Source organism: Ranitomeya imitator, chromosome 4 (genome assembly GCF_032444005.1).
Source record: "Ranitomeya imitator isolate aRanImi1 chromosome 4, aRanImi1.pri, whole genome shotgun sequence".
In the NCBI taxonomy this organism is placed as follows: domain Eukaryota; kingdom Metazoa; phylum Chordata; class Amphibia; order Anura; family Dendrobatidae; genus Ranitomeya; species Ranitomeya imitator.
The window spans coordinates 572555591-572568362 of NC_091285.1; the positions used below are offsets into that span (position 1 = coordinate 572555591).

Below are 12772 nucleotides of genomic sequence, written 5' to 3' on the forward strand. Positions count from 1 at the left end.
TCCCATCCCGATATATATATATCCCCCATTCCTGCCACTGTTCTTTAATGCATAGAAAAATAATAACCCATTGTACTCACCTCCCATTCACTTTTCCACCACATGGTGTCCTCTTCTGAAGTACAGGAAAGAAATATATCTTGGTACCGTGTTAGCCAGTAGAGAGAAAAATATTTAGAATTGAGACCCAGACCACTACTGTGTTTTAGGCAGCCCCCAAATCTAAGAAGCATCATTGTCAAGAGCTCCCTGTTCTCTCCAACAGCTGCAGGAACCTTTCCTTGCAATCAGAAAAAATGTAAAACCTGTCAATTTATAATGACCACGGACAAGATAAAGATCCCCAATTCACATCAGGACTACAAGATCCCAGGTACGTTCAGCTGCGTCACGTCTAATGTGGTGTACCTAATTATTTGTACTAAATGTCCAACTGGGGGTCTGTATGTGGGGGAGACAGGGCAAAAGCTTAGAACAAGAATGAATTCTCACCGCCACACAAGAGAAAAAAGAATGGATCTACCTGTGGCAATACATTTTAGTCTCCCAAATCATAACATTATGGACATGAAATCACTTGTGTTAAAAGGTACAGTAGCTTCAAATCTAAGAGAGAAGAGTCTGGGAATATAAACTGATGAGGACCTTTGACACTCTCACTGCAGGAATGAATGTGTCGCACGGATATATGTCTTTTTACATCAACTAAAGAACTTGCCCCTCAGACTATGAGGGGTCATCACAACAGAACCAGACCCCACTAAAACAATCCTTATCTAAGAATTGGCCCAATATTTATGGACATAACTGTTTATCACTCATGGTAATTCTGCTTCATGTCACCTGTCTTATCCATGGTTTTTCCCTTTTTTTTCTATGCTATGTTGTGCATAAATATGTGATTCTTCAGAATTTGTTTTAGTATTTGCCTGATGAAGAGACCTGTGTAGTCTTGAAAGCTTGCAATTTGTTACCATCTTTTCAGTTAGCCATTAAAAGGTATCAACCACTGAGGACTCTCAATTCTAAATATTTTTCTTCTGAAGTAAGCAGCTGACTTTAGCATGTAAGCAGCGGGAGTGCATGATGTCACTGCCATGCGCCCCCAGTCACATGCATGTGGAGCACCCACTAGGGCCATGGGGTACTCGGTCCGACGGTTCTTAAGGGGGTTGTGGTGGCAGCAATGACCCGGTCCATGGCCCTGGGCATCTAATAAAAGTCAGTGAAATAAAAGGGGAATAAAAAGTTTATGGGGATTGTTCGTGACGCCACCCGTGGTGTTCGGCAATGAATGGCCAACGCTACTTAAGGGGACCACTGGGGCTGATGGTGATGCAACAGAATTATTACTGCTCTCCACGGGTAGAGCTGGGCCCCAGGGCAACCATGATGTTAAAGTCAGTGATGGTGGATGTTGTAGTGCAGGGCAGGTGGCGCAGCAATAATTCAGAGGACATATCAAGGTGCAGTTTCCACAGTTTACTCACAGTTCAGATGTTATTCCCCAGCCGGGGTGCTGTGTCCTTCAGGTCAGTGGTCCAGCTAGCTCTCAGTTAGTTTGGGATGCACTTTACCAGGACCCCTTTGTACTGTTCCTTTCCTGGCTGTCTCTTCTCTCCTCTCCTGCCCTGTGCCTTCACACACAGTGTCCCAAGCCAGCAGCCTCAGATCTTGTTGGGCGACGTCTGTCTAGTCCCCTTGGTCCTATCCGGCTGCCTTTTCGGCGAATGTGTTTTCCTATTTTCTATGGCAGTAATGCATTTTCAATGTTCTAGAGCAGAGGTCCCCAACCTTTTTTGCACCAGGGACCGGCTTTAAGCAAGACCAGTTATGGAGGGGTGGAGCTTAGTGCATACTTATCATATAATTATGACATTTATAATGAGAATGTGATTCTCACACACACACATTCTCACACACACAATCACACACACACATTCACACACACATTCTCACACACACATTCACACACCCCTCTCACCTCTCCTCGCACTCTCCCACAGCAGCTCATTGCCTTCCTCTGACACAGCCGGCCGCTGAATGATGACGTCATCCAGCGGCGCGTCTGTGTGAGAGGAAGCAGGAAGACAGATCGCTGGGCAGTGGAGCTGCAGGGATTTCTCCCTGCCCGTCACAGCCACCCTGCAGGGGCTCCCCTCCACCTCTGCACTTGTTGGGAGCCGGCGCTCTGCAGCTTCTCTGTGCCGGCTGTCAGCTTGACAGTCGGCACAGAGAACAGCTGACTCCCTGACCGGGGGCGGCAGAATGCAGCCGCCGGGGGAGACACTGCGGACCGCCGAATGAGGCGGCCCGACTGCGCCCCCCTGCCGGCTGCGCCCCCCTAGATACGCCACTGGGCGTGTCAGTGAGGAGAGCCTGCCGCCCCACCCCGTCAGGAACACACCATGCTGCGCAGGAGGGCTGTGTCACTAAGACCCGCCTGACGCCCCGCCCCGTCCTGCATAATGTTCTCTGCCGGGAGCTGCGAGCTGTCACAGAGCGTGCTCTGACCAGGCGCAGGGCCACGAAGCTAGCTGTCAGCGGCGCTTTGGGGACCTCTGTTCTAGAGTAATCATTCTTGGTAAATAATGGTGCAACCTTTATTGTTTTTCAACTTATATGTTTTTTTGGTTGGCGCCTGTTCACACTAGCTTGGATGTGCTGGTCTTGTTCTCTGTTTGTATTATATCTTGGTCTTGGTCATGGCTTTGATTTATTTATTCCATGGCGCTTTACATGTGAGTAGGGGTATACATAAAAACAAGTACAATAATCTTAAACAATACAAGTCATAACTGGTACAGGAGGAGAGAGGACCCTGCCTGCGAAGGCTCACAATCTACAAGGGATGGGTGAGAATACAGTAGGTGAGGGTAGAGATGGTCATGCAGCGGTTTGGTCGATCGGTGGTTACTGCAGGTTGTAGGCTTGTCGGAAGAGGTGGGTCTTCAGGTTCTTTTTAGCTCTTTATTTCTCATTGGTACTATTCACAAATGCCTATTTGACAGCCTGCGTTATTTTTTATTGTCTCTGGATTCTCTCGTGAAACTTTTACTCTCTACCATTGGTACTATATTTTTATTATATTTATTTGGTTTAAGTTTTTTCATGGGAGTTACCAGAAACAAACCCCAGCACCGTCCAGTACTCTTATCTGCATCTTTTTGCATGTTCTGTGGGTTTATCATTTGCACCTTGCACTTTATCTATGAGGACTCTATTCCATCAATATTGTAACCTCATGCATTTGCCTACTTATTGATTTAAGGCTGATTTGCAAGGTCTTGCATAGACGCAACCTACTTATATACTATATTTGCTCAGTGTTTGCTTTTTCATTTCCTGTATGGTCTGTTTACTTCTCCGATCTTTTAACTATTTGTATTTGCTTCAATAAAATAGTTTAGCATTTATATACATGTTTGGAGAACTTTTTTCCGGCATAGGTTTTTTAAAATAAATTCATACAATCTAGTCGAAACAAAAACAGAGGAGAACACAAAGTGAAAGAACGAGGGTGCACAGGAACACATGTACAGTATATGCGAATGTCATGCTGCGTTCATACATCTGTGTGAGTGTTTCCATCTGAGACAAACAGATCATTTCCTTTTTTTTCCTCAGGTGTCATCCTAGTTGCTTCCAATTTTTTTCATGTTTTTTTTTTTCACTGAAGCAGGTGAACTGAACCTTTTTTTGAAGTATCAGTGAAAGGACTCGTTCAGATGCAATCATTATACGGACGTGTACCGTCAATGTAAAAATCCGATAGCACACTGACCAATGTTATAGAATTGGTCAGTCCAGATGAGTTTTTCTCGTCAAACCAAGAGTTCATATGAAAAAAAATTGCACTAAAAAAATCATATCATCTGTATAGCATGCAATTTTTACATATACATTGCTTTTAATAACCCGGGAAACTGTATTTGATCATGTACATTTTTAAAATGTTGATGTATGAAATTGGATGTCACACAGAGGTAAAAAACGGAGACACAGACGGCACATGGATGAAAATAAGTGGACGGTAAGTACAAATTGCCTCTCCAGGTACGGCTGTACCTGTAATTTGGCAGCAAGTCAGTCTTTTGAGCCGCCACGGTTTACGGCCGGGTTAGAGTTACTACATTGCTCTCTACTTTCAGTTCACTGACTCAACTTCATCTCAACCACCGGAAACCCAAGTTTTTTAAGCAGAGGTTTGGTTAGCAGCAGAGAAAGAGGAATCGAGCAGATCTGAGGGAGGAGAGCCCAGAGCTGGGGCTCAGAAGGTTCCTCTTGCTCAGCCTGTCAGGGCCTAAGGTCCAGCCTGGGTGGGTGGGGTGTGCGGAGAAGGGGGTGCATGGAGGACGACATCTGGCTTCCCTTCCTGTAGAGAGGTCCTAGGGCTGGGCAGCGTATCCTGGGGACAGGCTCACCATGGAAGATGTAAGTTATCCACCAGCCTCTCTTATTAACCCCTTCTTCCACACTGTCACCTGCTTTATCGAATGGCGCTTACTTGAATATGGGCTTGTTAACCCTTTCCCTCCGCAGGGATGCAGTGATGCTGTAGCTGGGCATCTTCTGTTACTGCAGAGGAGTCCAAATGTCAAAAAGTAAACTTCATTTTCCACTTCACTCTTAGTCTGAAATAAAGGGAGCAGAGAATGACTAACATTACAGGCAGCAGACCAGCAGAACTGGGCTACTTTTTGGTAGCGTTATTTCGCTCCTCGTTATACGTGATACACGACTTCCTCCTCTCCGTAGATGTGAAACAGTTAAGTAGGTGTCTTCTTCTAGCGCTGGCACCGCAGAACCCTGGTTATAAAGATGCTGAGCACAAGCATTACAAGGGGCTGCCTGTGATCCCCCTCTGCTATCTGCCTCATATCCCAGCTGGAAATCTCAGCCTTTCCTTAGAAATGCAGCGACAAGACGGGAAATACAAACCACAGTGAGGTCACATCACCATTACTAATATCCGTGCTGCTGGAGGCTGAGAAACAGCAATGTAGGAAGAGGAGATAGAAACAAGCCGTCGTCCTGTAGTGCTGGGAGACATCATGTCCTGTTCTCGTAATTTGGCTGCGCAGAAGGGGGTTCTCCACAGCAGCTGGGTGTCAAGCTGTCGCAGCTTCTCTGCGCTGCCCCCAGATTGTCCTCTGAATGCAGCAATGGTTTTCAGCTGATCAAAAGTTTCCATCTCCATCACTTTCACACAAGCATAGCAGAAAAGCTACGAAAGAATGTCAAATGACATACCCATTATGTCTGATAAGATTATTATTTATTTATATAGCACCATTAATTCCATGGTGCTGTACATGAGAAGGGGGTCACATACAGGGTTATAGATATCATTTACAGTAAACAGGTTTACAGTGACGGACTGGTACAGAGGGGACTTGCGGACTTACAGTCTATGGATTATTATTATTGTAACTGTTATTTATTTATTTATGACGCTTTTCTCATATAGCGCCATTAATTCCACAGCACTTTACAGACATCATCATCGCTGTCCCCATTGGAGCTCACAATCTAGATTCCATATTAGTATGTCTTTGGAGTGTGGGAGGAAACCCATGCAAATATGGGGTTAACATACAAACTCCTTGCAGATGTTATTGTTATTATTAGCCACAGCAATAATACTAAAAATAATATAATAATATAATATGTGATTGTATGTAAATCATTTAAAACCCAATGGTTGCAATGCATTAGTCTAACATTGTAATCCCTGTTTCTCACTGGTCTAGACGATGCCTGATGACCATAACTAAAGTAAATCCATTACATTACCCATATAGAGGTGACTAATAGTTATATTTATTTATGCTCACTTATAGAGTATCCATCATATTCCACAGCGCTTTACATATATCATCACTGTCGCTACTGGAGCTCACTATCTAAATTTCCCATCAGTATGACTTTACATGGTTTTCCTCCAGGTACTCCAGTTTCCTCCTACACTCCAAACATGGGGGAGCATACAGACTCCTTGCAAATGTTGCCCTTCGTGGGATTTAAATGGAATCTGTCAGGAGGCTTTTGCTATGTAATCTGAGGACACCATGATGTAGGGGTTAAAACACAGAATTCAATGATGTGTCACTTACCAAGCTAGGTGCTGTTTACTTACACAAAAGGTTTTATCACTAGGAGACTATCACTGCCATGTCTAATGCGCACAGTATCACAGTATCACACGCCCTGTCCTCTTGTCAATAGACAATGTACATAGAGAGCCTGCTGTGGGCGTGGTTAGCTGTGATGTGGGCGGGGTTAGCTGTATCAGCTCTGCTGTATTGCTAAATCTAAGAACTCTGATTGTGTCAAAATTGCTGCACCCAGTAAACTAAGTGACACATTGCTGGATTCAGGGTCTCTTTTCCTACTTTATCCTGTTATAAAATGAGGTAGAAAAAAACCTGGTGACAGATTCCCTTTAAATCCAGGACTCCTGCTTTTCCAAGCAACAGTGCTGCTCCTTCTATAGCAATGTAGAATCTTCAAGAAATCAGCAGAAAAATCTGCATGTACATGCAAATAACCTTATAGATTATACCTCTCTGCGGATAAATTAGTCAAATCTGCAGAAATAATTGATATGAAGTGGATTCAAATAATTCACACTGCTGCATCGCAGATTGATTTACGCACAAACTTCTCTACAGAGTGTAGATTGTTATGATAAGGTAATTCAGTACCACAATGGACATAGAGGTCAGAGCACATACAGTGACCTGACAATAACCCAAAAACATAGAACGAGCTCTGAGACGTGGGAACTCTGCTGACCGCAATCCCTAATCCTCTCCAACCACACTAGAGGCAGCCGTGGATTGCGCCTAACGCTCCCTATGCAACTCGGCACAGCCTGAGAAACTAGCTAGCCTGAAGATAGAAAATAAGCCTACCTTGCCTCAGAGAAATACCCCAAAGGAAAAGGCAGCCCCCACATATAATGACTTTGAGTTAAGATGAAAAGACAAACGTAGAGATGAAATAGATTTAGCAAAGTGAGGCCCGACTTTCTGAACAGAGCGAGGATAGGAAAGGTAACTTTGCGGTCAACACAAAACCCTACAAAAACCACGCAAAGGGGGCAAAAAGACCCTCCGTACCGAACTAACGGCACGGAGGTACACCCTCTGCGTCCCAGAGCTTCCAGCAAGCAAGAAAAAACAAATAGACAAGCTGGACAGAAAAAAACAGCAAACAAAAAAGCAAAGCGGAACTTAGCTATGCAGAGCAGCAGGCCACAGGAACGATCCAGGAGGAAACAGGTCCAATACTAGAACATTGACTGGAGGCCAGGATCAGAGCATTAGGTGGAGTTAAATAGAGCAGCACCTAACGACTTCACCACATCACCTGAGGAAGGAAACTCAGAAGCCGCAGTACCACTCTCCTCCACCAACGGAAGCTCACAGAGAGAATCAGCCGAAGTACCACTTGTGACCACAGGAGGGAGCTCTGCCACAGAATTCACAACAGTAGATCAGATCCGCTCAAATCATGTCTACAAAACTGGTATACAATAGTTCTACATAATGAGTAAACATTGGTATTCATAGTTCTATGCTACAAATGTATTGGACGGTGTTGACTTTATTAATAACTTTCTAAAAATAACAGAGAAACTGAACAAATAAGATTGTGGTAAAGGGATCTGGTGAAGTGATTAAATGCTATTAACCTACAGATATAGGGTTAATCTGTAGGATAGTAGCATACTGACATCGTGCGGCGCTGGCACTGAGAGACCTGCGCTGATAGCCGGCTCATCATTAGGGCCGTCTGTCAATCAGTACCGGGGGTGCAGTTACAGCCGCCGCTCACTATACACAGAGCGGTGAATGAACCTGCGCCATCCCGTGACTTAAAGGGAACCTGTCACCAAGTTTGGCCGATAAGAGATACAGCCATCACCTTTTAGGGCTGATATACCACATTCTATAATGCTGTATTTAAGCCCCCAACCTGACCTGCAAGAGAAGAAAAACAACTTTTATTATACTCACCTGCGGGGCGGTCCGGTCCGATGGGTGCCGCTCTTCTTGGTCCGGGGCCTCCCTTCTTCTTGTGATGCCGTCCTCCTGCTTGCTTTGTGTGGTATACGCATCTCCCCAGCACCGCGCTCCTGCGCAGTCGAACTTCTACTGCAGTGCGCAAGTGCCTGGAAAGGTCAAAGAGCCCCAGTGCATGCGCACTGCAGTACTTTGCTCTCCCCTCGACAGGGCAGAAAAGTACGCCTGCACAGGAGCGCTGTGCCAGACTGTGTGGATGATGAAGGGATGTATCATCCACACGAAGGGGATGGTAAGAGGATGGGAGGCGCCGGACCAAGACCAGTGAAGCCCCTCGGACTGGACTGCCTGGCAGGTGAGTATAATAAAAATTATTTTTCTTCCCTTGCAGGTTGGATTGGGGGCAGATATACAGCATTATAGAATGCTGTAGATAAGCCCCGAAAGGTGGTGGCTAAACCTGGTGACAGGTTAACTTTAAAGAGCTAGTCTGCCAGGAGGAATAAAGTTAATTCCCCCCTGGCAGTGGGGATCTCAGTGCCGCAGCCACGCAGTGTAAAGGTACCTTCACACTAAACAACTTCACAAAGATATCGCTAGCGATCCGTGACGTTGCAGCATCCAGGCTAGCGATATCGTTGTGTTTGACACGCAGCAGCGATCAGGATCCTGCTGTGATGTCGTTGGTCGGAGCTAGAAGGCCAGAACTTTCTTTCGTCGCTGGACTCCCTGCAGACATCGCTGAATCGGCGTGTGTGACACTGATTCAGCGATGTCTTCACTGGTAACCAGGGTAAACATCGGGTTACTAAGCGCAGGGCCGCGCTTAGTAACCCGATGTTTACCCTGGTTACCATCGTAAAAGTAAAAAAAACAAACACTTCATACTTACCTTCTGCTGTCTGTCCCTGGCGCTGTGCTTCTCTGCACTCCTCCTGCATCCTGTGTCAGCGCCGGTCAGCCGGAAAGCAGAGCGGTGACGTCACCGCTCTGCTTTCTTGCCGCTGTGCTCACAGTCAGTGCAGGAGGAGTGCAGAGAAGCACAGCGCCAGGGACAGACAGGAGAAGGTAAGTATGAAGTGTTTGTTTTTTTTACTTTTACGATGGTAACCAGGGTAAACATCGGGTTACTAAGCACGGCCCTGCGCTTAGTATCCCGATGTTTACCCTGGTTACCGGGGACCTCGGCATCGTTGGTCGCTGGAGAGCTGTCTGTGTGACAGCTCTCCAGCGACCAAACAGCGACGCTGCAGCGATCGACATCGTTGTCGGTATCGCTGCAGCCTCGCTTAGTGTGAAGGTACCTTAAGAACACTATTCGCGTGCAGATTACCCATAGTGTTTTTTTACATGACAGGATCCCTTTAAATGGTGAATTCTCCAGATGTCATCAATATATCATGATGTTGTTTTGCAGCTTTTTTTCTGTAGCTTTAGACACTCTACAAATACAGATGACTCTTTACTCTTTATTGTCGGCAGCACATCACGTTTACATAGAGAGATGTGCTGCCAATAACAATATTTGTCAGGCTTTGTGCGCATAGCATCTGTGCATTTAGGCTATAATATATGCCAAGAGCTTTTCCCAACATATAGTATGATGTCATCATAGGTGACGTGATTGCAATCACCAGACGGAGGCCCAAAGTGTGTTCTCCAGCCTCCTTCTGGCCAGTAGGTGCCGCATACCATTTCCTTACCGGTATAGTAAAATGCATGGGACTGCACTTTCCTGTACAGAGGGACACGGCAAAAAAAAGTCTACCATGCAGTATATTATATGTTTCCTTACAGCTGGTCCCTATACTGGACAGATGCCTCGGCATCAACTGTCGGACGCACACCTCCTGTGTGTGGACCGAGACTTATGTCTGCATAAAAATCATGGAACCCGCCAAACAAATGTATTGCTTGTTGTTTCTATGATTGCCAAACTGTTTAGATAGTTAGGAACGAGCATTTCTATGAATGCTCATTCGCTGATTATTGTCTCGTCTAAATCTGCCATAACTGAACAGAACAATAGATCAGAGTAACAAAATCAATCATTGAAGGGCTGCCCACAATTAGAAATACATGACTGCACCATTTAATTAATTGGAGTTGAGCTGCAATACCAGAGTCCAGTGTTTTTAGAAGAATAATTTACAAACATTACAAAGCAAATATATCATCTATATTATTTTATAAAAAAAACAGATAATGATACATATTTTTTTGTAATTTGTTTTATTTTATGAATGTACATTATTTATTTTTGTTTTTCTGTGCATGATTATAGTGGTGGTCACTTTGCCTGTTGATTAAATTAAGGCCGGGGTCATACTAGCGTATAATACGGACGAGTGCTATGCGATACAACATGACATAGCACTCGGACCACGGTTAATCTATGGGGCAGCTCCCATCACCGTTTTCTTCTCAAGTGTATTCTACGTGCGAGTGAAATCGCAGCCAATGCAAGCCTATGGGTGCGAGAAAAACTCGGACACCGCACAGACCATCAGTGTGACTTGCAAGAAATACGCACACATTTTCCTCATTTTAACCCCTTGAGCCATTAAATTCAATGAGGAAAAGCAGTGAAAAATGTAAAGCCATACACATGTTGTACGGATACATAGATACGAGGAAAATCATCGCATTCTAAACGCATTACACACTGATGACCACATGGAGAACATTTGTGCGACTCTCGGCCGAGAGAATCGGACCAATTTTTCATGTGTTAAGTGGGACTCTGGCCTTAGAGATATTCTTTACAGCAGCCACATGGACAATGAGAAGGAGTTGTCCAAGCAAGCAGTGGACAACTCCTATATGGAGGCACTTGTACTTTTATCATCACATAACAGAATTTTACCAAAAATATATACATTCTCTGGTCTCTTCAGTATTCTTGGTGTGCCTGAGCTTGTTTTGCCATGTAGTCGACATCACTGGACGTGCAGTACACTGTCAGTCCATACTTCAGGTTCTGCTTAACTCTTAGCACCACTTGCCCGATTCTGTCTGTGATACTCACTCTCAGGCCAGAGTCACACTGAACGTATGAAAAATCGGTCAGATTTTCTCAGCCGAGAGTCGCACAATTGTTCTTCGTATGTTCATCCGTGTGTAATGTGTTTCCAATGCGATGATGTGATTTTCTCGCACCTATATATCCGTATGGCTTTACATTTCTCACTGCTTTTCCCCAATGAATTTAATGGCTCAATGGGCTGAAATGAGGAAAATGTGTTCGTATTTCTCAAAAGCTACACCGGCGATGGTCCGTGTGGTGTCCAATTTTTTTCTTGCACACATAAGTTTGCATTAGCGAGACGTGTACAATCGCAGCATGCTGAATACGCCCGAGAAAAGAAATGGTGATGTGAGCTTCCCCATTCATCATCAGCTGTCCGAGTGCTATGTGATGTTTTCTCGCATAGCTCTCGTCCATATTCTACGCTAGTGTGACCCCAACCTCACACTGGTGTTTGCAACTGCTTTCTGTATCCGTGGCCCTCACCACATATTACCCACTTGCACAACTGGACATCCCCCTCTTGTATGTGCACTATGGCACTAATCCTCACAATCAGGACCACATCCACAATCAGACCCTCTTTTCCTCATCTCTTTTACAGGCCGATGGTCTGCTTTGCCGAGGTCACTCACAGAGGCAATGTACCCAATGTACCCTCTGTTACCTGGTGCAATATACGTATCAATATTTCAATATGTTTTGACTACTCATCTGCTAGCAACTACTCATTAACATGGCTCTTGCTTACTACACAGGCCTCCTGCAACCAACTCTTGATGGAGCCCCCCTAAATACCCTGACCCTCCACCCAGCCGCCCTTAGTCACTTAGGCCGGTTTCACATGTCAGTCGCTCCGGTACGTGTGGTAACAGTTTCCTTACGTACCGGAGACACTCACTCATGTAGACACATTAAAATAAAGGTGTCTCTGCACATGTCAGAGTGACTGTTTCACTTATTCATTCTCTTATTCATTCTCGTCTGGACTATTGTAACTCTACTAATTGGCCTCCCTCTTGCAAAACTCTCCCCGCTCCAATCTGTCCTGAATGCTGCTGCCAGGATCATATTCCTCACCAACCGTTACACCGATGCCTCTACCCTGTGCCAGTCATTACACTGGCTACCCATCCACTCCAGAATCCAGTACAAAACTACTACCCTCATCCACAAAGCACTCCATGGCTCAGCACCACCCTACATCTCCTCCCTGGTATCAGTCTACCACCCTACCCGTGCCCTCCGCTCCGCTAATGACCTCAGGTTAGCATCCTCAATAATCAGAACCTCCCATTCCCGTCTCCAAGACTTTACACGTGCTGCGCCGATTCTTTGGAATGCACTACCTAGGTTAATACGATTAATCCCCAATCCCCACAGTTTTAAGCGTGCCCTAAAAACTCATTTGTTCAGACTGGCCTACCGCCTCAATGCATTAACCTAACGATCCCTGTGTGGCCTATTTATAATAAAAAAAAAAATAAAAAAAAAAGGTTCCTCGCATCATGTTCTCATACACTTTATGCAGTATTAGCCCTCTGTGTCTGTACTGCTACATACTTAGGCAGGTAACTGGTTCATGCAGCTTTACATGAACACCTGAGCCTTACACTATAGCTGGTCCGAATAACTAAAGCAATTGTTACCATCCACCTCTCGTGTCTCCCCTTTTCCCCATAGTTTGTAAGCTTGCGAGCAGGGCCCTCACTCC

At 45.1% G+C, this 12772-nt stretch overlaps 1 protein-coding gene across 1 annotated transcript in view; it reads left to right on the forward strand.

Moving 5' to 3' along the window:
* The first annotated feature begins 4201 nt into the window (after window positions 1–4201).
* The window catches only part of PLEKHO2 (pleckstrin homology domain containing O2), a 69778-nt gene continuing 61207 nt past the window's right edge, over window positions 4202–12772 (forward strand). The window contains exon 1 of the mRNA XM_069766333.1: window positions 4202–4434. Coding sequence (XP_069622434.1) covers window positions 4426–4434 — 9 coding nt within the window. The 5' untranslated portion in view covers window positions 4202–4425. The remainder of the gene's footprint in view (window positions 4435–12772) is intronic.